Consider the following 25,789-nt stretch of genomic DNA (forward strand, 5'->3'; position numbering starts at 1 on the left):
AAAGCAGCTACTTGTTTGTTTGTGTGTGCAAATTTCTGATAAACTTTGGTATTAATTTCACCTTCCTCAACATCCACAGCACGATCCAAAAATGGCCGCTTCTTGTGGGGTTTTCCTCCATGTTCACTGCTGAATTTGATGACAGCCTCCACCTCTTGGGTTTGGATTTTGACTCAGGTGTCATCCACATACCTGAACTAATAGCTTGGTGTTGTTCCCTTGTAGGAGTTTAACGCTCTGCTTTCAAATTCCTCTATGTAAATGTTGGCAACAATGGGTGGCACCACAGAAACGGGTCGATGTACATGAAGTAGGTGATGGAGAGCTAGAGGTCAGGTAGGGTACAGATCTGGTCTGGAGTAGAATTGCTCCTGTCTTTAAGGTTCAATCTTGCTCCAGTCATTTGCCGCAGATGTAAGGTATGGAGGTGGAAAAGTGAAGTGGAGTCAAATTACCCAATTGTTTCTCCTGGAGTCAGTTTCAGTTGTTGGAATTGGTTGACAGAGTCCGAGGAGTGCTGGAGTGTTTCCAAGCATGCTAAGATGCTGGGGAGGTTTTTATAGTATTTTAAGTGACTGAGTTGTTGATGATTGGTCTGAATGGTGCTCCTTGGGAGTCCATGTATGCATGACATGGCCACCTCCAGGTAAAGCCCATGGTACAAAGCTTGGTCAATTAAGTTTTCCTTTTCTAGTTTAACAGATAGTCCGTTACCTTCCTCTTCAAACAGCTTGTTGGATCCCTCCTCAGAACCTCTTAAGTGGAGCTGTATCTTAATAATGTCATTACTTTGTTGTGGCAATCTGCTGTGTTGAGGACTACTGTGCATCTTCCCTCATCTGCTGGCAAAATGATGATGTTTTCCTTTCTGCTGAGGGAGGTAACAGCCTTCCTTTCCCGGAGTGTCAAACTAGGTGGAGCAGTTTTTGCGCTGGTAATTGCTGTTGTTACCTCGATCCTCAGTTGCTCTCCTTCAGCCTCAGCTATGCTGTTGCTCCTCATTGCTGACTAAGTTGGAGTTATTAGGTCCACCACCAGGAGTTGTTGCTGAGATATGGCAAAGTTGAGTCCTTTGGCTAAAAACATTGCTCCGGTTGCATTAACTCTAGATCTGTTCATCACCCACTAGTCCTGGATTTTTGGTTCTTGTCTTTTTGTTTGGTGGAGCCAGATGTTTTTATCTCACTTGTGGAACCAGATTATTTGCTGTTTCTTGCTCTACTGATGCGTAAAAGCTGTGCATCTGTGTTTTACCAGTTGTTAAAAAGGTGGAAATGTTCATATTTGAAAGTTAAGGCAGAAGATTCATGCACATGTTGGTAACTGAGAAAACCTAGTTTTTCTGTGGTCACACTCTTTATTTTTACACCTTATTTTGTTTTCATTGGCTGGCATTAAAAACTCTGTCTCCTAAAGGTTAGGAAAACATTAGCATTTGCCTGCTGCATTGCCTGCATTATTAAGGTCATATCTTTTGCTAATTTACACACAGTACCATGTCCTCCTTCCAAAAACTTCTTTAATTAATGTCTCTTCACCTTTGCTCCCGACAAACAACAATCAAAACTAATAACGCCACAAGAGGTCCTTGTGAACTAAACAAAACACAGATCCTTTTGTTCATTTTTTGTGAACACTAACTAGTGTCATCTCTGGTGGGTGGGGGGGCAGATTCAAAATGTCAGCTTCATTATGCAATATGCAAAGCAATCTTGCTGACCAATTAACAAAGCCCAAAGTCAAGTGTTCAGGCAGGTTAATGGAGCTGACATTTTAAACAGTGCAAGTAATTGTGCAGCACAGCAGGGACTAAGGGTGCTCAGGGTGTAAAGGTTAGAGATATTTGAATATTCTTTTTTTTTTTTATGATATACATGGACACCTCCTAGACACACAGATCCTCCGTAGCTCTGGGGTTGGCATTTCTAAAGCTTTTATTTGAATACATCAACAGTCAGTTTACTGCACAACGCTGGTATTTGCGTGATTTATTTGTGGCTCAGTTACAGGCTGATTTGTTACGGATGCATCTTGTCATAGGCTGTGTTTGGCTCAAGTATGAGAGCATTTCATCCTTTCATTACAAATCTATCATCTACATCCAAGAGTCTTTAAAGCATCATACGCCTCAAGTAGTCCCAGATGCTGATCAATATCCAATCTCTCAGAGGACGGAGCTGGTTTAAAACTATAACTTCCACCCTCAAGTAGCACAGACATTAAAAGTTTTTTTTTTTTTTTTTTTTTCAACCTCCAAAAATATATGGCATCCATAAAACAGCAGTATTTTTCCGTCTCTAGGCATCGCCTGTTTTTCCATCTCGTGGGGATGAAAGCATAAATTGGTTTAAATGAAACATTAAATCAAACTATTTTTAAAGTGATGATTTTTTTTAAAATGATCTTAAGATCCTTTTATGGGCCGGGAAGTAGCCGGTAAAATCTGTGAGGGTGTTTGTCTAATGTGTCCCTTTTCTCTCCTCGTACTTGCTTCAAAACATGCCTGTGCTCCTGAAGAACATGAGGAAAAGAGCAAAATGAGAGTCTTCCACATGACCTAGTGCTCACTTCTTGTATTATTCATTGAATATATTTCAGGAGTGAGTTAGGACATCAGATGACGGCTAAGCCGTGAGAGAATGGGAGAGACAAAAGACCAATCAAGGGGCCTTTTCCGTTGGGATGCTTACAGCCGTTTATCCGTCCGACAGTCTGTGCTTATCATGCACTTTTAGTCTTTCAATCGGAGGAAACAGAGATTGGTTATGATTTGAAATTTGGACAAAATAATTGGGGGGGTGGGGAAATAGAGAAAAAAAATGTGACCTTTACATAGTAAACCACCATCAAAAAATAAAAACATGCATTTCCACAAATGGGAAAATAAATAACAGGCAATAACTTATGGATAGTCACAATCTTTTTGGGAGTTTCTATTTAAAATGGTATGTTACAATGGTGCTGAATTTCAAGATAATGAAATCCTTTTTAAGCTTGTAACAGTATGAATAAATAGTCTTAGAGTGCTTTGAAAGTGTTATCTACATATATACGGCAAAAAGCGCTGACAAGCTGGCAAACAACAGGACTGATGGATTCTTGAAGAGAGAAAATAAACAGTAACAACATTTCTTATCATGCATCTGAACTTTATACTTAGACAGTCCTCTGCAATTTAAAGAAATACTGCTATTACTACTCCTACAACAACAACAACTGTCCTTTAGCAGCCGCTTATCCAAAGCGACTTACATCTGAGAGAACAACACAATCCAGCATGGATAAGTGCTGCTCAGACTTCTGAGAGTCTAGTTGGACACAAGAAATAAGCACAAGAACTAGGAATGGCATTTCCATCATTATAATCTATGTTTCTCTTCAGAGCAAAATTTTAGGTATGCCATAGTAGGAAACTTTCCATGGAAACTAAGGGTGCTTTCAGACCTGTTGCCCCTTGTTTTGTTCCGATTCAGGGGCTAAAACGATACAGTTGTTTTGTTTTTCGTTTGTGGCATTTGTGTTCACAAGTCTGTACCGGTTCAAAGCTGTTAACAAATGCCATGCGCGAACCAACTGTTCTCTCATTGGTCAGAAATGAACGTGGAAGGAGTTTCCTCTTCCGTACCCCGGGAAAAACAACAACTATGGAGCATAGTAAGCGAGTGTGGCTAGTTTGTTTCTGTGTGCTGTGTGGATTATGTTCTCACTGCAAACGAACCACTCCAGGTCTGGAATGGAAGTGAGCCGAGACCACCTCTCCTAGGAGATCTCGGCTCGCTTGTTTTGTGCCGCATCCGAGCGCGATTGCTGTGTTCAGATATACCAAACGAACCAATCCTTAGGAGGAAGCGCTCCCTGTTTCGGAACAACTGCTCCAAACGGGACAGGTGCGAAGCACCCTAACTCTCAATTCTAGGAATTTACTGGAATAAATAGGAAATTTGAAAAACTGCAACATATGCTGTGATAGGAAATGTAAATTCAATTAAATTTTAATTATATAGCGTCTATTACAAAAGAAGTTGTCTCTAGGCGCTTTCCAGAGACCCAGAACAAGACCCCAGAGCAATTATTACATAAACATAAACAGTTGAAAAAAACCTGTACAGTATATTTCAGGATAATCAGATTCGATGTAAATTCATGTGAATTTCTACCCTGTGCTTTGGTCAGTCTCGTGCACACAACAGATTATAAACTGCAGAGCCACTGAGGCCACAGACGCTGCATGCACTAAGCATTCCTCTATCTCACGGACAGATCATTTCCAGAATCCTTCACACCTCATCAGGGCTGAGTCAGAAATCACCCCATGCTCACTACACAGGGTGCTACTCCTTGCTAACAATCTAGGGGACCATGACCATGACAATGTAGAGGACCATGAAGTGAGCTCATCAGCGGAATGGACTTTTTGACACTTCTAGCATTATTTTTCTCGTCGCTCTTCATTGTGTCATTGCTGTTTCACGGCTAAAACGTAACACATCACTGCCCACTAATGTGGTAACCATCAGTTGTACATGGATTGTCACTATGAAATAGCAAACACTGCTCTGTATAGTAAATAGGGGCTTATTTTGGACACAACAGAGGACTATTAGAGTCAAACTATTTGAGCAAAAGTTACCTTAACATAAAAAATACGTTTAGTTGCAAGCCAGGACATTTACATGCTAAATGTAATCTAACAACATTTTTACTGCCAGTATCTCTTGAATGTGAAGCTGTTTCCTCTGTATTCTTCATGCCAGTTGTGCACAGAAATGCATAATTCAAATTAATTTTCAAAAACATTTCAGTTAAATCCATGGGAAATTCATATTTTAAATTATTTCCAAGATTCTTCAGCCTAACATCCCATGTGACATTCACGTAAAATTCTGGACATTTATCAAAAAAAAAGAAAAAGAGGTGAAATTCAGGTAAAGGTGTAAGACTTAATGGCGTTGTGATTAAACACATATAGGAACTGATGTATGTGTGAGATTGAGGGGAAGAAATTTCCAAAGAGGGTCGAGCAAATCAAATTATTCTGAGCGCTACCGTAACTCACCGAGTCTTAATCAACTGCAAAGCCTGCTGGCAGGAAAAACCATACATCGAATCAATTATGTTATATTTCGGTAGAAATAAACTCTGACTTTTTGCACTTGAGCTGTTTTGAGCACAAAGCATTTCAATTAATCAGAGATTTTAACATTTAAATTAAAAGCTGCTTTTAGAGCCGTTTGTTGTGGCACCAGCCATTACTTCAGACAAGGCAGAATGATCAATAGCCAATTTCCCCAAAGTGTGATTACACTGTTGATTTGAGTATTAAGGGCTATATTCATAATAAAAGCCATTAACTTCCACTCTGAGAGCAAGCAAGCACTTGTTTCAAAAGTGCACTTTGAAGGAAAAATAGAAACAGAAGCCTAAGGCGAAAAACAAGGAAGGAGGAGACTTTTTCATAAAGTTGTACTGAAAACAATAACAGCCAATGTCACCGCGCACATAATTGCTCCAACTGGCAAGTCATTTTCAAAGAGAGGAATCCATCAACCTTGTTTAGGAGAATAAAATACAACACTGCAGCCTTTCCAGACAAATTAAAAAACGGGGTGTCTGATACAAACATACTACAGGGTTGAAACAATGATCTCAGCAGCTATGACCTGGAGCAAGTCACACAATTTTCCTCTTCTGGGGGACATTAAGGAGATGGAGAAACACGGAGACAGAGGACAAATGTCGTGCATCAAAAAGAACTGGAAACACATTATCCAGAAGACAACAGGAACCAGAATGTTGATGCTCTACGGTCCAATTCACCACGTCCTCGTATACATGAAAGTGAAATATTATGAATCACAGAAACGCTTCAAAGTCAGCGCAGCTATTGGAATCTTTGTTCAACTTCTCTTCGTACGTCCAAATATAAAATAGGCCCGATATGATAAGCTAAGATCAAACAGTTTGGTGGGATATATTTTTGAAGAAATTCCAAGAAATCAGAAAGACATTAAGCAACTTAGGGCGTTCTGGAGCACAGCAGGAATTAATCCCAAATTAGTGGGATGTGTGCACTGATGGGAGATGAAGACTGACACTTATTACCATTACTGCACTCTGTTGAGCTGCTAAAGTAATTATTTCAGCCAAGACCCTGTGACAGGCACCAGCCCAGAGCTTTCGCTACCTTTTCTCCACAACGATAAAAACCCTGAAGGAAGTGAAAGAACATGCACCAAGATCATTAATATAAGGGCGCTAAAGCACTCGTATTTTCACCCATCTACACGAGTATTCCAAGTGAACACGGTATGCTGTGCTGCATTAAGCTCACAACAGCCAAATCAGGCCTGGGAAGCACCACAACCATCCTAGGAGCCACTGCAGGCAAGACTGAACAAGTCACATTCAATTTTGCTGTGAACGTGCAACCTTTCTTTGAAGCAGCGGATGCTTTTGTAGAAACATCAAAAGATTAATCGAGACAGATGATGTAATTACAATGGCAGTTGTATTTGACCACGTCCAACAACATTTACAAAAGCTTTAAGGATCTTTGGCCATTTTTAGTTCAACGGGTCTTCCTAAATCCCTTTTATGACAGTCTCCAAGATTTTCTCTGAAGTCTGCTTCAGTTGCTCTCTCCATTTCTCTTCCATCATTACTTTTCTTAAATCTCTTAGATCTTAATCTCTGTCATGATGTCAAGTGCAGCTCTGAGAGTTAGTTTCATCAGTGTTGATGTGTGACAGAGTATCCTAAAGTGATACACAGCCGTTGCAAGCGGCAACAGGGATGGGAGTGTGACGTGACATTGGCTGGTTTTTGCTAGTAACTAAAACATGATACGATGAATATGATATTACTTCAAATTAAACTGAGACTGATATTTTAGCATGAAAAAAAGTAATTTGTGCCTCATATCCATATATAGAGAAAAAAAAACATTTGAATGCACTGAGGGATTTTTTTCCACTTAAATTAAAGTTTTAATCACATGCTTTTTTTTTATTTTGGTGTTTTTCTTTTAGACTCGACTCGGATAGTCTGATCATGAAAGAAGTTAATATTAAAACCCCATTCTGACTCTCCTCCATCCTTCTGACATCAGCAGTACACATATCATATATTATACCAAATAATTGTTTATTTAACAAGTACTATGTCAAAAGCATGGAAGCAGAGAGTGAATGTCTAACTACAGCCTTGTTGCTTCCAGGAGAATAAAGAGGATACGTAGCAGTGGCCAGGTTCTGCTAATTAAATGCGCATGACTGATTATCAGCAAGTGTCAACTCCTGTAAAACAGCAGAATCTTTTTACAGACTGCTGGTTAGGAAAGCTGGGATTTGTGTATTAACAGCATGTCAACGACAAAGTACATCAGCAGTGATTGTAACGAAGCAAATATTTCTGCACCTAATAAGTTTGATGATTTATAAGACCATGTCCAGGAAATTCATTCAACCGTTACACTGCAAGAAAAATTACTCACAAGTGGAAAACATCAGAGATGGCTGTCAATCTCCTCTCAAAGTGGATGCCCCACTAATCAAGAAATTACAAGAAGCTACATCTCAGATCCTTCAGAACTCAGTATGTTAAATATTGTGATTCCAAACAGTAGAGTTAGAACATCACGACACAAATATGGCTTGTTTGGAAGGCCAGACGGAAGAAAGCTTCGTGGCTCTATAAGGAGCATGATAGCACAGCAAAGGTCACAAAGTTTCATCTGGTCAAAACAGAATTTCAGAAATAGCCTTATGAAACTTACATGTTTTGAGATACTGCATAATCCCATATCAGGTGAAACCCAAACATAGCATACAGGCAGAAAAACATTAAGCATGATGATGGAGGAGTGAAGATTTGGCCTTCATTTTCAGCCTCAGGCAGAGTACCACATGATCAATAGTCACTTCAACAAAAAATGCACATTCCAATGCACCTTTCAATAACCATGTCCACCTCATACTGCTGCACCTTTCACTTTTTTTTTTTTTTTTTTAATTGTATATATGTTATGTTATATAAGAGCTGTCATTTGCCTATTTACTGTACAGTGAATGAAAATAACCAAGTCAAATTCCCTGTCTTGTTTGACCTGACTTGGCCAATAAACCTGATTCTGAAAGAAAGTAGTTAAGAAGTAGTGAAGTAGTTCAGAGCGACACACTTGCTTTCTCTCATGCTCAAAAGCCTGTAAGGGTACCAAACCAACCAACTCGTATTTTTGGCACCTTTCCATTGGAAACGGTCTGCTTTAAGTGAAGCTACAACCGCCACAGTGTGTTAACTGGTTGGAGCAGATTGTCAGCTCAGTGCGACATGGTGACGAACACAAGAGGCATCACTTTCAAACCTTTTATCAAACTCGACTTCTCATATTAAGCAGCCACATGTCAGAAAGAATTGTTCTTGATGTCCTGCGTGTTATATTCAGATGTCTTCCCTGTTCTTGATCTGACAGACAGTAAACACTGTGTCGTGTGGTAATTATGTCATGCTGCCATGCAGCTGGCCGGTCCAGTGCTCACTGTTACAGATCGTGACAATCAGTGGAAACGTGGTTACTGAGTCAACAGTCAACAGTGAACCAAGATGTTTAAGAGTCAAATGGGTGACCGTATCTTTGACAGCTAAAGCTTGGCTGAAGTTAGGTCATGGAACAGAATATTGATCCTGAACGCATCAGCAAATGTACTGAAGAAATATCTGAAAGAGTCAAGAATCAAGGTGATGAAAGCCAGGGACAAGAAAAATCAAAACTACTACAAAACTAGACCATAAGCTCAAAAATGGCTCAATGAACCAAAGTCACTGTATTTTGAAGATAAGAGAGGACCAAATTCATCTTAAAATCACAGGAAAGAGTAGTAGCCATGAAGAAAATCACTTCAAGTTATTGCTACTAAAGGTAGTTCTTCAAGCTACTGAATATTTGGAGGCTCTTAGTTTATCACACACTTCTAATTTCCAAACCTTTATAGAGGCCATATGATGTTTATGGGGTACATAAGACGATAGATCTGAAAGACGTTGTACTTTCAAAGTTTATTTCTCTTCTGTCTTAGTTCTAAGATGCAGCATGAAAAAAAAACAGATTTTTCACAGCTGCTTACCTTCTTAAAAGGCCAATAACTACATGATCCATTTAGAGTTTTAAATCAAAATCATTCAAGTTTGGGGTAAAACTCTCCCCAATGAAAAGAATGAGCTGAATCGGAGTGGGACATTCTTAAGACAAGCATTAGATGTTGGAACATCATCACCATTGCCGGGGCGCAGCATCCATCTGGAGAAGGATGGCGCTGCTGGCAGCACTGACAGGGTAAGACTCACTCTGGGCCTATCGCGGGGGGAGATTGATGCACTTCTCCCGAGGAGGAGAGGGGAGAACTGGCATTAATTTTAATTAGGTGTGCGAAATATTGTCTGTGCTACAAGTAGATTCCCTTCCCTCACTCTCAACTTTTCTTCTCTGTGAGAAAAAGAAAGAGGGAAATTGAAAGTAGATGATTGGGAAACGGATATATTTATACATATGAAATTCTTGCTGAGCAAAAATTGAATTTAAAAATATATGAAAGATCAGAGTCAAACAAATATTTAACCATTTTTCAATTGAGATCCACACAAATGTTCCTTTGTGATGACACTATGATGCTTCCAAAGGCTCTGAGTTGACTTAAGCTATAATATATTCCAGTTTTTAAGTCATGCAGCTGTCATTTTAATAGGTGCACGATTGATTAGGAGGGCATATCAGGTGTTTCTGAATTGTTTTTCTTTTTTCTTTTTAAAACTACTTAATGTTCACAGAAGAAAAATTGGCATGTGGAGACTAATCCTCTAAACTCCGAGCGCAGATCAACCCAGCATCTATCCCCATGTGGGGTCAGCCACAACATCAGGAGAATCATTCTCCAATCATCTCTGTCGCAGTGACACATGACAGGCAGAAACATGTCCGATTGATTTAGAAAGGTAACTAATAACAGCAGAGTGAGAACGGGGAGAGGGAGGGGAAGGCCAAACAAGCTAATCCATTATTTAGGCTGCACGATGTAACAGACCCAGAATGTTTCGGAGTTGCTGGGGCGTGATCAGAGTGAAATGACTGTAGTGGTGCAGAGCGTCTACGTAGCATGGCCTGATAAGTAAGCCAGCTAAAACTGAAGTGCAGCACCCAGTTTTCCTCTTTGTGAATTAGGAAGAGCTGGCTCCAGAAATGAATTGGCTAGCTGACATCACTTTAGCCACTTAAGATTTAAGATTTTAGCCAGAGTGACAAAAGAAAACAGGCTTCAAAAGCCCTCTTCAGAAAAACATGACATAATAGGATGGTTTGTCCGGTTCTTTTAATGCAGTCTTTGTTTAAAACTCGACCAAGAGTCTCAGTGGTGACAATTAGACATTGTACATCAAACACTTTTAAATAATCCATTTCCATGTCCTTCCTTTCTACTGCACATACAGTTTATCCTCCATTCTTAAGTACTGACATCTAAGACAGAGAGCAAAAAGAGGACTGAGACTGATTTCTGTTGTGGAACTAAAATAACAGAAAGCTCGTCTTCACTGTATTTAGCTTCACTCATTGTGAGCACTAAAACTTTTTGAATGTAGTGTAGTTTTGTTTGTTCTCTTGTAAATGTTGATGTCCCAAGTACCACACTGAGGACAACTCCAACTGCTGCAGAGATAGACAGGGTGGAACTGCCACTCTGACAGCACAGCAGGCCCATCAAGCTTTAGATTTCCATAATAGTGCACTTAGGGCTGTAGAGAGAGCAAAACTCCACATTTAAGGGAATAAGTCACAGAAAAACGTTCAGTGGAACATCAACAACTCTGTTTTCCCAGCTTCCTACTTACTGTAGTAATCAAGCACTTCTCACAAAGGAGTGAGTGACATTTTCTGGCATTGCAAGTTACACTTAGTTACACAAGCAGCAAATCTACTGTTCAATTCAATTAAAAATACTGTACCAATCACTTACTATGTAGTATTTCCCATCAGTTCATCATTTTATGATCATAACATTAATAATCATTATGGATTATATGATATGATTGATAATGACAATACAATTAGTTAATTCTGCAAGAGAGATTCAGCTGATCTCTGCCAGCAACGGGGTGGGAAGAAATTAGACTTATTTTCACCTACCTCTGTCTCAAACACTTGCTCAAACAATAAAAAGAGCCTGACTTACATTTCTGCACCATGAATGAATCAACACACGTCTTTTCAAGTCTGAGTCGCTAACGTCTGAAGGCCGAGTCACTAACATACAATCTATTTTATTTAGCCCCCTCTGTGTTTAGATTATGAAAAATAGAAAAGCTGGATTCAAAAATACATTGAAATGTTAACTTTAGTCTAGAAAGGTAAGATCTAATCCGGTTACAGCCAGTTTCACTGACTTGACTTGGTGCAGCGAAAAACTATATGGTAATAAACGTTTTACAGGATGGCACAATGATAAAGGGCAGTGGTGTGTTTCATTTTAGGAGATGACTGTCTGGAGTTTACCGTGGTAAAGCAGCATCAAAACTAAAGGGAGAGGTTTACAGGACGGAAGGGAAATCAGCCCTTCCATATAGCTTGGAAACAGCAACACGGACCAAGAGACACGGAGCAGAGCTGGAAATGACAGCGCTGAAGATATCTTTTTTTGTAGGGGGCACTGACAAGGATGGATGGGATTAAAAACAAGCAGGGGGACAGGGAGCCTTAGACATCTTGGAGACAAATCAAAATAGATGGTTTGGACACATGCGGAGGAGGGATAGTGGACGCACTGGTAGAAGAGTGCTGGAGATGGAGCTGCCCAGCGGGAATGAAAAACAGAAGAGCAAAGAGGCCATTTCTGGACGTGGTGATAGAGGACATGCAGCTGGTTGGTGTGACAGCGTAAGACGCAGAAGACATGGTGAGATAGAGACGCGCTTGATTGAAATGAATGGGTCGTTAGCAGGCTTTAGACCTGTGTAGACCTTGATGACAACCTGACAATGATCCATTTGAAAAAACACAAGCAACGATGCCCCAAACAAATGATTCATGTGTCCACAGGAGGTTTTAAAGCTGAGTCATGCCAATAGTGCTCCAATTGACTCCTGAGGAGCACTTAAAGAATCAAAAACATGTTTTTCCCATCAGTGCATAGAGCCGTTGTGTCATGCCATCAGCAGAGATCCTCAACACTTTTGCCTCTTTATTCGTACAAATAGTCAATAAGGCAACGTTCATGACCGCCACCTGAGTTTGCCTTTGTTTCTTATAGATGACCATGTCTGATTTTAAATGCAACGTTGCTCCATAAAGAAATATGAAACGGGCTCGCAGCCCGTTTCAGCCAGCGCCTGTATATATCCAGATGAGAGCTCAGCAAAGGCCAAAGACTGAGTATGTTTAAAGGTCAAGCACTAATGGTTACACTTCCTCAGACGCTCAGTAATCAACTGTGCCACTCACCAAGCTCGGCCGGGGTTAAAGGTTACACAGCGGGAAAATAAGATGTAGGTGACACTTTCATTACTGGTTGGGTGCTGGCCCAGTTACTTATTTCAGTTCTCAAACAAAGTCACACAAGTTTCCTACTGTTCCAGGAAGATGCCTGGGATCTGAGGAAAGGCAGAACAAGCACTGGGAGGCTGGATCCGACTATCTCGGCTCAACAGGCCCCTAGCTTTCCCTCCGTCTATCCATCCACCTGCATTGCAGCCATCTTTGTGACACCGTGACCTGCAAGCAGCCACTCATTCATTTTGTCAGTCTTTTGGCTGATGTCATTCTGCCCAGCAAATTGTTCCCTGGCAAAAGAACAAAACAGTGCAGGTGGGCCCTGCCATCGTCCCCAGGTTCCCTTGGAAAAGCCAGACCATTAGAGATGAGCTAGTGCTTGTCAGCTGAAGAAAGGAGGCGACAATAAGCCCCGTCGCTCTGCATTAAGCCATACAGTACGTGCCTGCGTCGCATGGCTCGATAAACGAGCAATGCCAAGCGGTGGAACAGAGACGGCGATCAAAAAGCAGCGAGGAGAGAGGTGTCTCGGATGAAGTTAAGGCAGGGCTAAATTGCTGCTGACAGAACACAATTAGGGGAGCGGTTGTTGTGTCACGTCAGTTGTCATTGACCCAAGTGTTCTCACAGTAACTAAATCATCTCCTGTATAAGACGTCTATTTAAACATTTAAGTAGATTACTGCATGATGCGCTATGATGGATTTTTTTTTTTCTAACTCTCAAAGTGATTGAGTATGCGAAGACCCTGAGAGGCAAGCAATTACCACTGCTCTTGTGACTTGTGGGAAAGAGGGATCATTCCACTGTGCTGGAAAACGGACACATAAATCTAGTAATTACGAGGCCAGTAGAACAGAAATCTGGAGGAAATAAAAACAAACAAAACACACACACACAAAAAAGCAATAGTGTAGTTACGTGTCCTCAGAGTGGTCAAATTCCTGTAAGAACACCAGTCTGGAGGCCGTATAAGAAAATTCTGCACCATCTTACAAAGGACAGGGCCAGCAATCTCGCAAATGTGCCACAACCTCCAGTCTAAGAGACTTCATAAATCCCATTTCTTGTAAATTTCACAAAAAGGCTGACCGACAACATTTGTAAGGTGATAACTTATTATTAGAAGATCGTAAACAATGTAACAACAATATTATATCACCTCACACATGATGAGTTGTCGCTGTAACATTGTCTACCCTTGGACACTGAGGTAGTAACATATCTGTCCCATATCAGGAAGGATTCAACTGAAAGGATGATCTCTGGCACTGGATGCATTCAAGATGTCTATAAATGTGTGTTTGTGTGTGTCAGGCTGTCAGTGAGAGCAAAATTGTAGATAATCCTTCCACAAATAAATAAATGATTTTCTTTAAGTATTATTAGGATTATGTAATCTGTTGAAATATCTTAACATTGCATTCTGTTTCTCAATTTTTGGAAGCAGGCTTCTAGATTCTAACTGTTTGAAAGTCAAACGATGATATTAGATTTTCATATCCAATTATTACCATTTCTCCAGCCACAAAACAAAAAACAGGCAGTTGCTGCAATAATATGTTTAGCGATATAGAGAATTAAGGGTACTTTCATCTTAGTATTTTTGGTGCATTGAAGACAGCGAGCAAATGGAGCTCAAACATGCATTCGTCCTGCCTCTTTTCTTCACACAGTTTCTCCAGGTTTCGTCCCCAGAAGGCGGCGCAGTGATGTGAGAAAGTGCTCTGCATTAGACATGAAAGGACAAAGTTTCCTCTGCACAGTTCATCAAGCCATGAGCACTCAAAGATATGCTGGAACAATAATGTAGAAGCTTTGATGAGAAAGGAATTAGAGACAGTGACTAAAATATCAAATAAAAGAAAGGAACACAGGAAGGAGACGGGAGAAATGCATTAAGTGGACATGGTCTTTATGGCTGAGAAAAGTTGATTATTTGAATATCATCAAACCCAGACACCCTCTGAGAACAGCCTATCAGGCAAATTCCCAGTTCCTTTCCTTTTCCCAGCTTCGTACTTTTAAATTGTTATCTCCATTCCACTGATTGCTGCTAAGAGCATGAATAAAGAATACTCAGAGGTTTTGAGAAGGAGCACATGTGACACGGAGAGACGAGACAGTCAGAACAACAGAGCTAAATTCAAATATTCCAAAGAGGACAAATGACGACACAGTATGGTTTTCTTTCTTCATATCCAAAGGCAATGAGGGCAATACAATTTCATAAGGGAAAAAAAAAAGAAAAAAAAAAGAGGCCATCCTTTTTCTCTGTCTAACACTGAGAAGCAGACTGGCTTTCAACCCAGCAAGGAAGAGGCTTGTAGGCAGTCTCAGAGCACCGGGCGATTGCCTGTGTGTTGCAGTTTTGAGAGAAAAAAGGGGATTTCAACAAACTGGTTTTACTCTTATCCACCTTAGCCCCCTCAGAATAAAGCTGAAGATAAAAATCTATTTGATCGGAGGAAAGAACAACAAGGCATGGAGTGTGATCCCGTCCCACAGGCACGGGCTCACGACACAGGAGGGTCCCTCAAGCTGCACGGCACAGCACCATCTAGTGTTGACGTGAACAGTGAAAGCCAGAGTAACACGATGGAAAACATCCACAGATTAAAAGAGAGCATAAAGAGAGTATAACCATGTAACACAAGGATGAATTAACAAATGCAATAAGTGCAATTATGTCCTCAGCACATGCAAGCTTTTTGTAAAGTATGAAATCTTGTTATGTCATTTTGCCGCATAATGTAATTGTATAAATCATTGGACTGTTTCATGTCACTATCGTATCTGTGTCTTCCATTCAATATTTAAATTCTTTTATATAATTATTTCAACATTTTCAAATGTATTTTATATGAAGTACAGTGGAAACAATATAAAACATTTATCATGCTGCCTTTTATGTGCCTGTCATGTGCCAAATGGTACCTGGGGCACTGGCACTGAACCCCTACATTGCCCCCATTAGCCCAGTCACTCATCGTGTCAGTCCAAAGCCTGGATAAATGTGGAGGACTATGTCAGGAAATGCATCCGGCGTAGAAACCCAACCCCATTATTCCAACAGTTCCTCCACTGACCACTAGGGGTCCAAATACAAGTTATTCTCCATTGACCCTTTTTCAGCCTACGTTACATAATGTTGCGCGCGCATCTTGGCAACAGAAGTGGCGTTGTTCTCCAGCAGTTCTGACTGAAAGCAAGAATTTAACAAACTGTTCCCAGCATCAGCATGTCTGGTTGTTGCGTATACGGTTGTAAGAATCGCTATTCCACCGGCGGACTAAAGTTTTATAGGATTCCGACAGGATCACGACCATTTCAGAGCAACCGGTGCTCCTGCGGCGGCTCGTACCTCCAGGGACAGCGGGACATCGAAGTTTCTGGCCCGCAGGAACTTGAGGAGAAGCTGGCGGGGGACCCCGGGGACCCCTCCGCACACCCGCTCCGCCCGCCGCCGCAGGCTCTCCAGGGCCGGCCGGAGCCGCTCCGGATCCTCCGGGAGCCGCTCCGGATCTTCCAGAACCTCCGGGGCCGCTCCGGAACCTCCAGGGCCGCTCCGGATCCTCCGGGGGGCGCTCCGGATCCTCCGGGAGCCGCTCCGGGAGCTCGGGGATCCGCTGGCCGCTCATGACCCTCTCAGTCCGGGTTCGAGGCTCCGCAGCTCCGCGGTGAGGGGGGAGGGACCGCCCCGGGACGACAACCCATTTGTTATTTAATACATCCATGACGACAACCCATTTGGCCACTTGCTAACGTCTTCAACCCACTCATTAATAGAACACGGATCTGGAAGTCGGACACCATTTGTCAAGGTCAACTTGTGAAGGTAAAATTTGGGATCTTTAGTTGATATCCCCTTGCATAGCTTGACACGCTGTTCATCTCCGCCATCTTCCGTTGCCAAAATGCGCGCGCATACGTTCTACGTCATCATTGTTTACAAACACAAAAAGGGTCTATTGACTCGTTCGAATGTCCAACTTAGCAGCAAAATTAAACATATTTAGAAACTGGTCTAAAACAAATTTAAAAAAAAAGTATTTGTATACCAAGGTCCCCGTTTTAGCTTAGGCTGCACTCATTTCAATGTTGTTTCAGCAGCAAGACTTGAGGACATTTGGACGGATTTAATCAGAGTGGATATAATGTTATATTAATTAATTACTATCATTAATTACTATCATAGCATCAGGGAAACCAGCCAATCTAACGCAGCTAACCGTGATTGAAATGAGGTAGTCGTTTTTCCAGACGGCTCCCCAGATCTGCTCAGAACTCGATCGACCCTCATGACGCTGCACAATAAGAGGAAAAAGTGGCTTCTAAAGCACTGCTCAGAAAACCCAGTGCTGATGTCACAGGGGGTGTGTCCAGTTCTTCTTATACAGTTTATGGTAAAACCTAGGCCAAATCAATATCTGGAATACGATGACCCCTACAAAGAAAAAAAGCTAAAATAAAAAAAAAAGTTCATAAAACTTTATGGATTTCATTTCAAACTAAACCGTTTAATTCGACACAGAACTTAAGATGTGTCCAGTTAAAACATTAAAGTAATTTATAGAATTAAAATTTTCAAATTTTGTCGAAATTAAATGAGTACAAACACATAGTAAATGAAAGAGACTCAGGGAGGAGTGACTGAATCATTATACACAGATGTCAAACACATAAAGCCACCCGTGAATCAAACCACAGAAAACAAGGCGCAGTTGTACAAACGGCGCCTTCAATACCCTTGTTTAAAATATCGGCACGCTTCATGACTACACTTTATCCACACTGAATCAGGAAGTCAGTCACAAGTGATCTGGGTTGAAAAATGGCTCTTTCTTCCAGACTTAACAACCAGCATAGATTTTACAAGAGCTTGAAAAGTCTTTGAGAAGTTTGTGAAGGCAATCCAAGATGATTGTTTCTCTCAAAGAAGTGTCAAGCGACGTGAAGCTTGTTGACAGAGTACAGCTGCCTTCCCTGAAGGCACACCTTATTTTAGTACCACTTCAACACCTCAGAAGCGTCACGTCTCCGACAGCCGAGACAGTGCACGGACAGGTATACTGTCCCATCACGCTCTTCTTGATTGCCAAACTCATAGAGCATGAAGTCGTAGCCATCAACAGATCCTGTAGAGCCTTGCTGTGAGAGATGGTGTCATAAGCTGCTCCTATTTTTCAACATCCACAACACAACATGTGTACACAAAACACTTCCACATTAGGCTAGAGATTTCACTCTACGCATCAAACATTAAAATATTCATGGCTGAGAAGTCTGGATTGTGGAGTAGAGTAGGTGCAGAACTTACTAAACATTTTTTGGGGGCTTTTTACACCCTCTCTCACCACTGCAGGATGATATACATGGCAACGGAATAGCTCACTCTAGTTTAATGGAATTTCTCAACTTAGGTGATAAAAACTGACATTTTGCACAATGACAAGAACATGCTTTATAGGGGCCTGTATAACTTGTCCAAAGTTTGAGAGGTTTATACACTTTTATGTATAAATTTTAAAAATACTACTCTTCTGGGGTGTCTTTCGGAGACAGCGAGCATATAATCATGTATGTTTTCTGACGAAATTGGCCCAGCTTGCAGAGACGCGACGGTGAACATAGAAAGCTGTCTGTCATATTTATTATTCCTGAATTCTGAGATTAGTGTTGAACTTGAATCAGGTTTTAAATAATGGAAGAAAACTATTTGCTCAGTTTCACGGCACAGATAAGCTCGTAAGAACTGTAGCTCCAATGTTTTATTCTTTAAGTGCAGTGAATAAATCTCTTGTGCCAGCAGCATGTACCAATTCGCCTTTTCAAAAAACCCACGATGCCAACCAGCTTTCTGTTTCTATAATCAAAAGGAGAGTAAAACAGTATGATTTCAGAGACTTTCTGTTTGGCATAATAGATCTATATTAAAAAAAAAGCTTAATTTCAAGTATATACACAAGTATATATATAGATGCTGCCGGCCAACCAAGAAGTTGCACAATCTTGAGAAGATTTTATGACGCTGTGCATCAGCATGCTATTGATTTGTTGACACTGATGATGATGATAATGGAAAGAGAATATGCAGATGATGTAGACTTCCTGAATATTAAAAAGGCTAGTCCTCAAAGAACTATAGCCCATAGCTGAAGAGAGCATTAAAGATGTCAACCTCCTCACGAATGAAAGCAAGACTGAATTGACACATGTATATCTGACTGAAAAGTCAGAGAAAGGCTCAGATGGCCACCCTCGCTGTGAAAAAGGGGAATAGTGGAGAAGTAAGATCCTTGGTTCCCTACTGTGCCACTGTGGTGACATTCGATCTCACCGTACCCTTTAAACATTGCCTTTCTAACGTTGAACAAGTCATTATATTGAATATGCAACATTGAATCACAGCTTGTTAGGATAAATAAAGATGGTCAATTCCCAGCCACATTTTTCACACGGACCCCACCTCAGAAAGCACTTGAGGGTGCTGTTGTCGACAGCAACAAGTTCCAAAGCAGACGTGGCAGGCACTGCACTAACCTGTTAGCGCTCACTCATGCAGACACGAAGCATCCAGGACTGGGTTCCCTTTAGACAGTATCCCAGCTAAACAAACTTATGCAACTGGCAGGAAGTAGAACAAGACGGCACGCTCTCTCAAAAGGACTGACTGCAGGATGCTGCTTCTATGGTAGTGTAGATGCAGAAACGGTGCTCATCATTAGCAATGATATTATGTGTGTATGTGCCCAATATCCATGGCCTATTACTAACTGGGATTGGAGGTTTTAATGAAGTGATGTTTTTAGGATTTGGATGCATTTAAATTTTAGCAGGATATTCCACTAAAGGAGACATCCCAAAGTTCTGCACTGATCTGACATTTAAAAAAGACTAAAGAGCTCATTATTTTTATAATATTAGAGAACATCCTTTTTAAGTGAACACTCCCAGGTAGATGGGCATACAACCACAGGTTTTAACCTCAAGTAAGGTTGGTGGGAGTACAGTCACTCCCTCATATTTACCCCGGCGGCTTCTAGCTTTGAAGAAAATGTTTTAATCTGACGATTGGCCATAAATTTCGCTAAATGACATGAATATCCTTTTCTGCATGAACTGAGCCAGATAAAAATGTGAATTATTATCTAACTCCATATTTACAACAAAGGAAACAATTTACTGTACTTTATGAAATTATAGGTAATCTATTATGCTCCGATCAGTCTCAATTTATCAGACTCTGCAGCCATGTCTGAATCTTTTCCTTTTTCCCAAAGTCACAAAAAAAGAAACAGAAATGTAATTAATTGATGAGAATACTTGGGATTTTACTCCTCGCTCAAAAGGTTATACTGTATGTATGCAATAGTTGATTATACTCAAATTAATATTCCATATGTGTCAGTGATTCCAGTCAATAATGTCTTTTCCATTATAAAGATGGACAATAAACAAACAGAGTAATACAACTGGGGAAGTGTACATCAGATTGTTAGTCAAGTGGTTATAATAAGAAAAGGGTGAATTGATGCATTTTTGAAGATGTTTCAAGCCATCCTACTGAGACTCGATATACGTGTATTTTTTAAATGAGGTTTTGTTGACTCTGTAAGGAAAAACACGCAATAACACAAAGAGTCCAGCCGTGTCATGCATTAAGTGTTGAGGGTTAACCCACACACACAATTACCACAGTCTCTCTGTATTTTTCATGCCGTGACCAGTAAATAAACGGTATGGTAGGAGTTTGAAATTTTCTTCCCCCGGCACATGATGCCAGTGTGGACCTATAATTGTGTCCTGTCCGTTACATAAGAACAAAGGAGAGACATGACAGAGCTTCAGGATAAAGCTCAATTAAATTAAACTATTCATAACAAACAGAGAAAAGCACAACTCAAAACAGACCACATATATACATGCGTTTTTACAACCATAATTTTATTTCCAATTGCTCTGTCAATTGTCAAATCGATATATTGGCTGGCGTCTCGCATCTAAAGCTCACATGACCCAACATGAAGAGTAACAATGGCTTTTCTGTAGGAACTGGTTCCCTTGGGAACAAAGTAAGAGGTGCAACAAGAGGAACATTCCTCATCAAAATTCAAAGTTTTGAATCTGCTGTTTCTCCATATAATCAAGGTAAACGACCTTCCAGAAGTTCGTCAGGCCGGCTGGCTCCACGTTTAAGGTGCTTGCCTTACAATGATTCATTGCAGACCTCACCATGTTTTTCAAATGAAAATAATGACAGTCAGAGTGGCTGCAGACACAAAAACCACCCAGTCAAAATTAAAGCGGTTCTTGACAGTCATCACTTCTATTGCACTCCATTTTTCTTTTCTGTATATGCTTGCAGGCCAGAGCTTCAAGAGCTGCATGTTGACCTGCAGCCCGACCTTCTGACCGCATCAGTGTCTGCTGTCTAAACCTGTTTAAATCATCGTCTCTGTCCTACACCTGCTTGCAATGTATCAGTCATAGTACAAGTACATAGAACTCTTAGTTCTACAGCTAACAGATAATGGCCGGGTTTCCCAGATCCAACCTCTCTTAAGGATTTAAGAGAGGTTCAAAGAAGGTTTGAACTAAGAGAGAACCCTAAGATATGGGTGTTTCCCAGATGACTTCTTAACACCGTTCTTTAGTTTCGCTCTTTCAGAAGCTCTTTGGAGCAGCTGTCCGGTTCTGAAACCAAATCAATCGATGCCAGGCAAATCGATCACCGCTCACTATCAGCGCATTTTCACACGCAGCACTTCCACCTAACGCACTAATTCCCTGCTGCCTGTGCGTTATAATGAAAAATTAAGATGATAAATATAATTCAATGACCCTTTTTCATCCAAACGGTGCGTTACTCCGTTATTTCTGGCTACAGTGAGGCTTTTTTTCCCCACACGCAGAAACCGGGAGGAAACGTGGTGGGCGTGTGTGTGCGTTCAAAAACATGAGCCAAGAGAAGGCGAGTTTCGCAAATCGCAACGTGGAATTACAGCAATCCCTGGTTTTTCGCAGGGGTTATGTTCCAAAAAGAACCCGTGATAAGTGAAATTCTTTTTACAATTATAGAGGGCTTCAGATTGCAGAGATCATCCCCGCCACGCACGTATTCCTGCTCTTCTGATGCTGCTGCATCCCGCAGGTGGGTTTTTTCAAGAGAAGAAAATATAGTTATGGGTCGTTGTCTTCGCTCTTTTTTCTTCTGGGCAAAAAGATTCTTTAATATAAACCGACACCATTGATTATATTTGAGACTGTAATGAACGATTCATCAAAGGATCCCGTTGATCAGCTGCTGCTTCCCTGTCATCACATAGATGCGCTCGGGCGTGGCGCAGGAGGATCGGTGTCCCGGCTGCCTGGACAGCGCGGACCGACAGCACGTCCAGGGGACTGAAGTGCTGACGCACGAATGCGTTCATAAAAACAGTTCTGCTTCGCGCACGGTGACGCGGTTGATTTGCAGCGAGAACATTCTGTATAGCAGCCAAATCATCAAATAAATGATATTCATGATGATCGTTTTATTTGTGCGTAATGCATAAAGCATATACAGGAACACACTTGTTATTCCTTATTTTTCTTTTTTTTCCCCCCTTTGCTGTCACCAATAAATGCTAAACAATATAAATCTAAAGTATAAAATAGATCAAAACTTGTGCGGGGTGCATTGTTTTAATATCTCATTGCTTGGTGTAATATTGTTTTGCCTGACGCGGCTGGATCTGTGAGTCTTTGTTCACTAAGATGGTTGTAAAGACTGGGTCAGCAGCATCTTTCATTTCCTTCTTAATGAAAGAGATACTTAAGCTAAGAGCGACTCTGGGAAACGCGATTTTCTTTCACAGGCTCCTTAAGAAGGTTTGAAAGAAGTCTTTCGCTGTTAAGAACTACTTAACTGATCTGGGAAACCCGGCCAATTACTACTAATATACAGTATTTTGTCCTTTGTAATATTGACATTACATCTGTGCCTCTTCTCTCTCGGTCCTACTGTATCTCTCTCTCCTGTTTTCTTCCTCCACCTGGCTGGCTTTCAGCAGGAGGACCCCTCCCCCCATGATCCAGGTCCTGCTCAAGGTTTCTTTCCTCTTAAAGGGAAGTTTTTCCTCCTTGTCACTATTTGGCTTGACAAGCCTTGGAGGTTTTTCTCCTGCCAGGAGAGTTTTTTTATACCTGACATTGTTTCTTTAATATTTCCCCTGGGGGTCATGTTCTGGGTCCCTGGAAAGCGCCTAGAGGCAACTTGTATTGTAATAGATAATATATATAACAAATCAATTTGAATTCAATTTATTACTGAAAGGACACAAAATCTTCATATAATGTGCAGCCTTTTCCCAATTTTTATGTTTTAAGTTTAATGAACATTTTGCACCATAAATGTCATGGAAGCAGGGCAATTAACAGCCAAAAAGAGTACAAAAAAACTAGAGAACAGGTTCATTAAATATCTATACAGGTATTAAATTATTGTCATTGATAGTTTCAAGCTAGTTCATCTTATACTTTATTACTGAGACATTTTGCATAACTGGGATAGATAGATACTCATTATTTCAAAAGAAATTCTCCCAAGACTTTGCCGAAAAGCATGTTTATACTCTTCTTTGTAAGAGATTCCATTTAAAGGATTTTTATGGGAATAAAAAAAAGAAAGAAATAAAAGGCCGCCCTGTCTTCTAGCAGAATATTTACTGTATATTGCTGTTATGTTCAGACTGACAAAAAATGTTGGAGAACTCGATCAAATAAACAGAGGGAAAGATGGGAGAATAATTGGAGAATGAATAACATCTCGCTGTCAAGAGCACCCACTAAAAGAAAAGAAAAAGCAGCACCCTTGTCAGAAATTTTATTTTAGTGTATTTCTCATTTTCTGTAACCCTGACAATTGCCCTGTAAGTTGTAATTTTTGAAGGAATTAAGTGAATAAATGGGGATTGGCCCACTGAGGCGTCAGCCCCACACAGATTTCCTGAAACACACACTCAAGGTTGCCGTGGTCAGATGGAGGCGATCAAGTACCTCAGGGTCTGCTCCGTGAGAGGGGGTTGATTGCAGCGGGAGATTGATAGGGAAATTCAACAATCATCCAAAATCATGTGGGTGCTACCAGTCCGCCGTGGTGAAGAGTAGGCAGAGCCAAAGTGGATCGCTCTTAAATTACCAATCAATTTATGCTCAAATCCCCATCTATGGTCATGAACTGTGTGCAGTGACTGAAAGAATAAGACTGAAAATACAAGCTGCTCAAATGAACTTTCTTTGAAGGGTGGCTGAGCTAACCATGAGGAACAGAGTGTGGAGCTCAGTCATCAGGGAAAGGTTCAGAGTAGTGTCACCACTCCTCTACATCAAAAGAAGCCAGTTAAGGTGGTTTGGGCATCTGGTCAGGGTGCCTACAGCTTTCCAGAGGCGATGTCACTGGGAGAGAAGAGGGAGCTCTGGGGATCTTTGCTCAGGCTGCTTTCCCAGCAATCGTTTATCTGGGACCGGCCAGATAAACGATAGAAAATGGATGGATGGATGAGATTGAGCAATGTCTACAAGTTAATCACCAAGTCGTTTTGAAGCCTGTGGGCTGGATTTCCTGGCCAGTGCCACTTTGTTGCACTACTTACTTGGGCATTCAAACTGGTGACCACTAGAAGTGATGCTGATACTCCTAAGTGAGGTTCCCTGTCGAGTTTCTGAGCTGGGGTTTTTTCCGAGGTGGCAGTTTCGTTAATTTGGTGCAAATACAAAAGGATAAATTCATGCGCACACTCACTTGAAATATGTTTTGCATAATCCAAGCAACAAATCCACCAAATAACCTCAATAATTGACAATGAAACACAAAATTATCGTATATTACCATAAAAAAAAAGTGAAAGCGGAGAAGAACCCAGGAATGAGGCAACACATTTAAGATACCGTAATTTCAAACACTGCTTTCTAAATGAAGTACTCCGAAAACAAGAAGGAGGGGGCGGAAGAACAAAGGCTGACAGAAGAGCGGATAATGGCCTCTGCACAGGTGTCTTCACGTCACATTGTGAAAATCCGTTTAAGTGTTTGATCTCAACAGTGAAGTGAGGCAGCTTAAACAAAAAGGACCGTCTGGCTAGTTCTCCCTTCAACGAGAGGTTGATTTCCGGCCAGGATCTGGGTTTAGGCTTAACTCGGTGTATAAAGTACGTGCGTTTGTGCATTACTCTTACCAGAGTCTCTCGACCTGCTGGAGCGGAGAAGGCGTACTCCAACTGAAAGACGATTGCCAAAGCCTGATGACTGGCCAGCGTGAGATCCAGACTGCTGCGAAGACCCAACATCTGAGGGAAGGAGGATGTTGCTGAGCTGAAGAGAGCAAAGATAAATGCACATGTAAAGAAGGTGTCACGGAAATGAAGCCACCATAGAACAAATTACAATGCCTGTCTACCATCTAAATGGGCTCCACTATGTCACATTGCTGTATAAACAAAATAAATGTGTAGGAAGATTTACACTCATTTGCTAAATGTTGCAAGCACTGGCCTCCTGTGTGAGGAATGGACCGGCACTCTTGATATTCGTCATTCACAGTTTGCATTCTCCATAGGCGGGAGCATACTGTTGAGCGATAGCCTGGGCCTACTGCTTTTTCTCCCTTCACTTCATGGACTCTGGAGTCACTTTTTTTTTTCTCTCACTTTCTCTACTATCAGAAACCATCCTGCATATGCAAAATGAGAAAGATAGTTATTTTCCAGTGAAAAGACCAGTGAATGTAAAATATCAGTGTAACTAAAAGCTGCATGTATAACCAGCATTTTGCTCGTCAAAGAAAACATTTAAAGTACACAATGTTTGTATGGTTATGACTAAGGGTATTGTATAACGTAGTAGTCAAGAAGACTACTTCTATTTCCTCCAGCTTTGGATGTCCGTGCAGAATCTTATGATTAAGAGACCAATATAATCACATAAGTAATTCCTTTAGATGAACTGGATTTGGGTAGCACTCTCTGATTGAATGTCTGTAAAACTTCACAGCATACCTTTTGGGTGTTTTTACATTAACTGTACAAGATAGATTTATTTGATCCTAAACTCAAATGTCTCATGATTGAATAATTTATGAAACTGTTAAAAAATGTCGAGGCTGATGCTCCTGATGGACACAGCTTCAATTAAAAAGGTCACACTGTCAGAAAAGCTTGGAAGAATGTCAGAAAACATATCCATTACATGCAGAGGATCCTGCTACTATTGTCCAGT

At 40.9% G+C, this 25,789-nt stretch overlaps 1 protein-coding gene across 2 annotated transcripts in view; it reads right to left on the reverse strand.

Moving 5' to 3' along the window:
• The window catches only part of nphp4 (nephronophthisis 4), a 249,953-nt gene that overhangs the window by 99,762 nt on the left and 124,402 nt on the right, over positions 1-25,789 (reverse strand). For both annotated transcript variants that reach the window (XM_061736682.1, XM_061736683.1), the window contains exon 8: positions 24,751-24,886. In XM_061736682.1, the coding sequence (XP_061592666.1) occupies positions 24,751-24,886 (136 nt within the window). The remainder of the gene's footprint in view (positions 1-24,750; positions 24,887-25,789) is intronic.

This window comes from Cololabis saira, chromosome 12 (genome assembly GCF_033807715.1).
Source record: "Cololabis saira isolate AMF1-May2022 chromosome 12, fColSai1.1, whole genome shotgun sequence".
Taxonomy (NCBI): domain Eukaryota; kingdom Metazoa; phylum Chordata; class Actinopteri; order Beloniformes; family Belonidae; genus Cololabis; species Cololabis saira.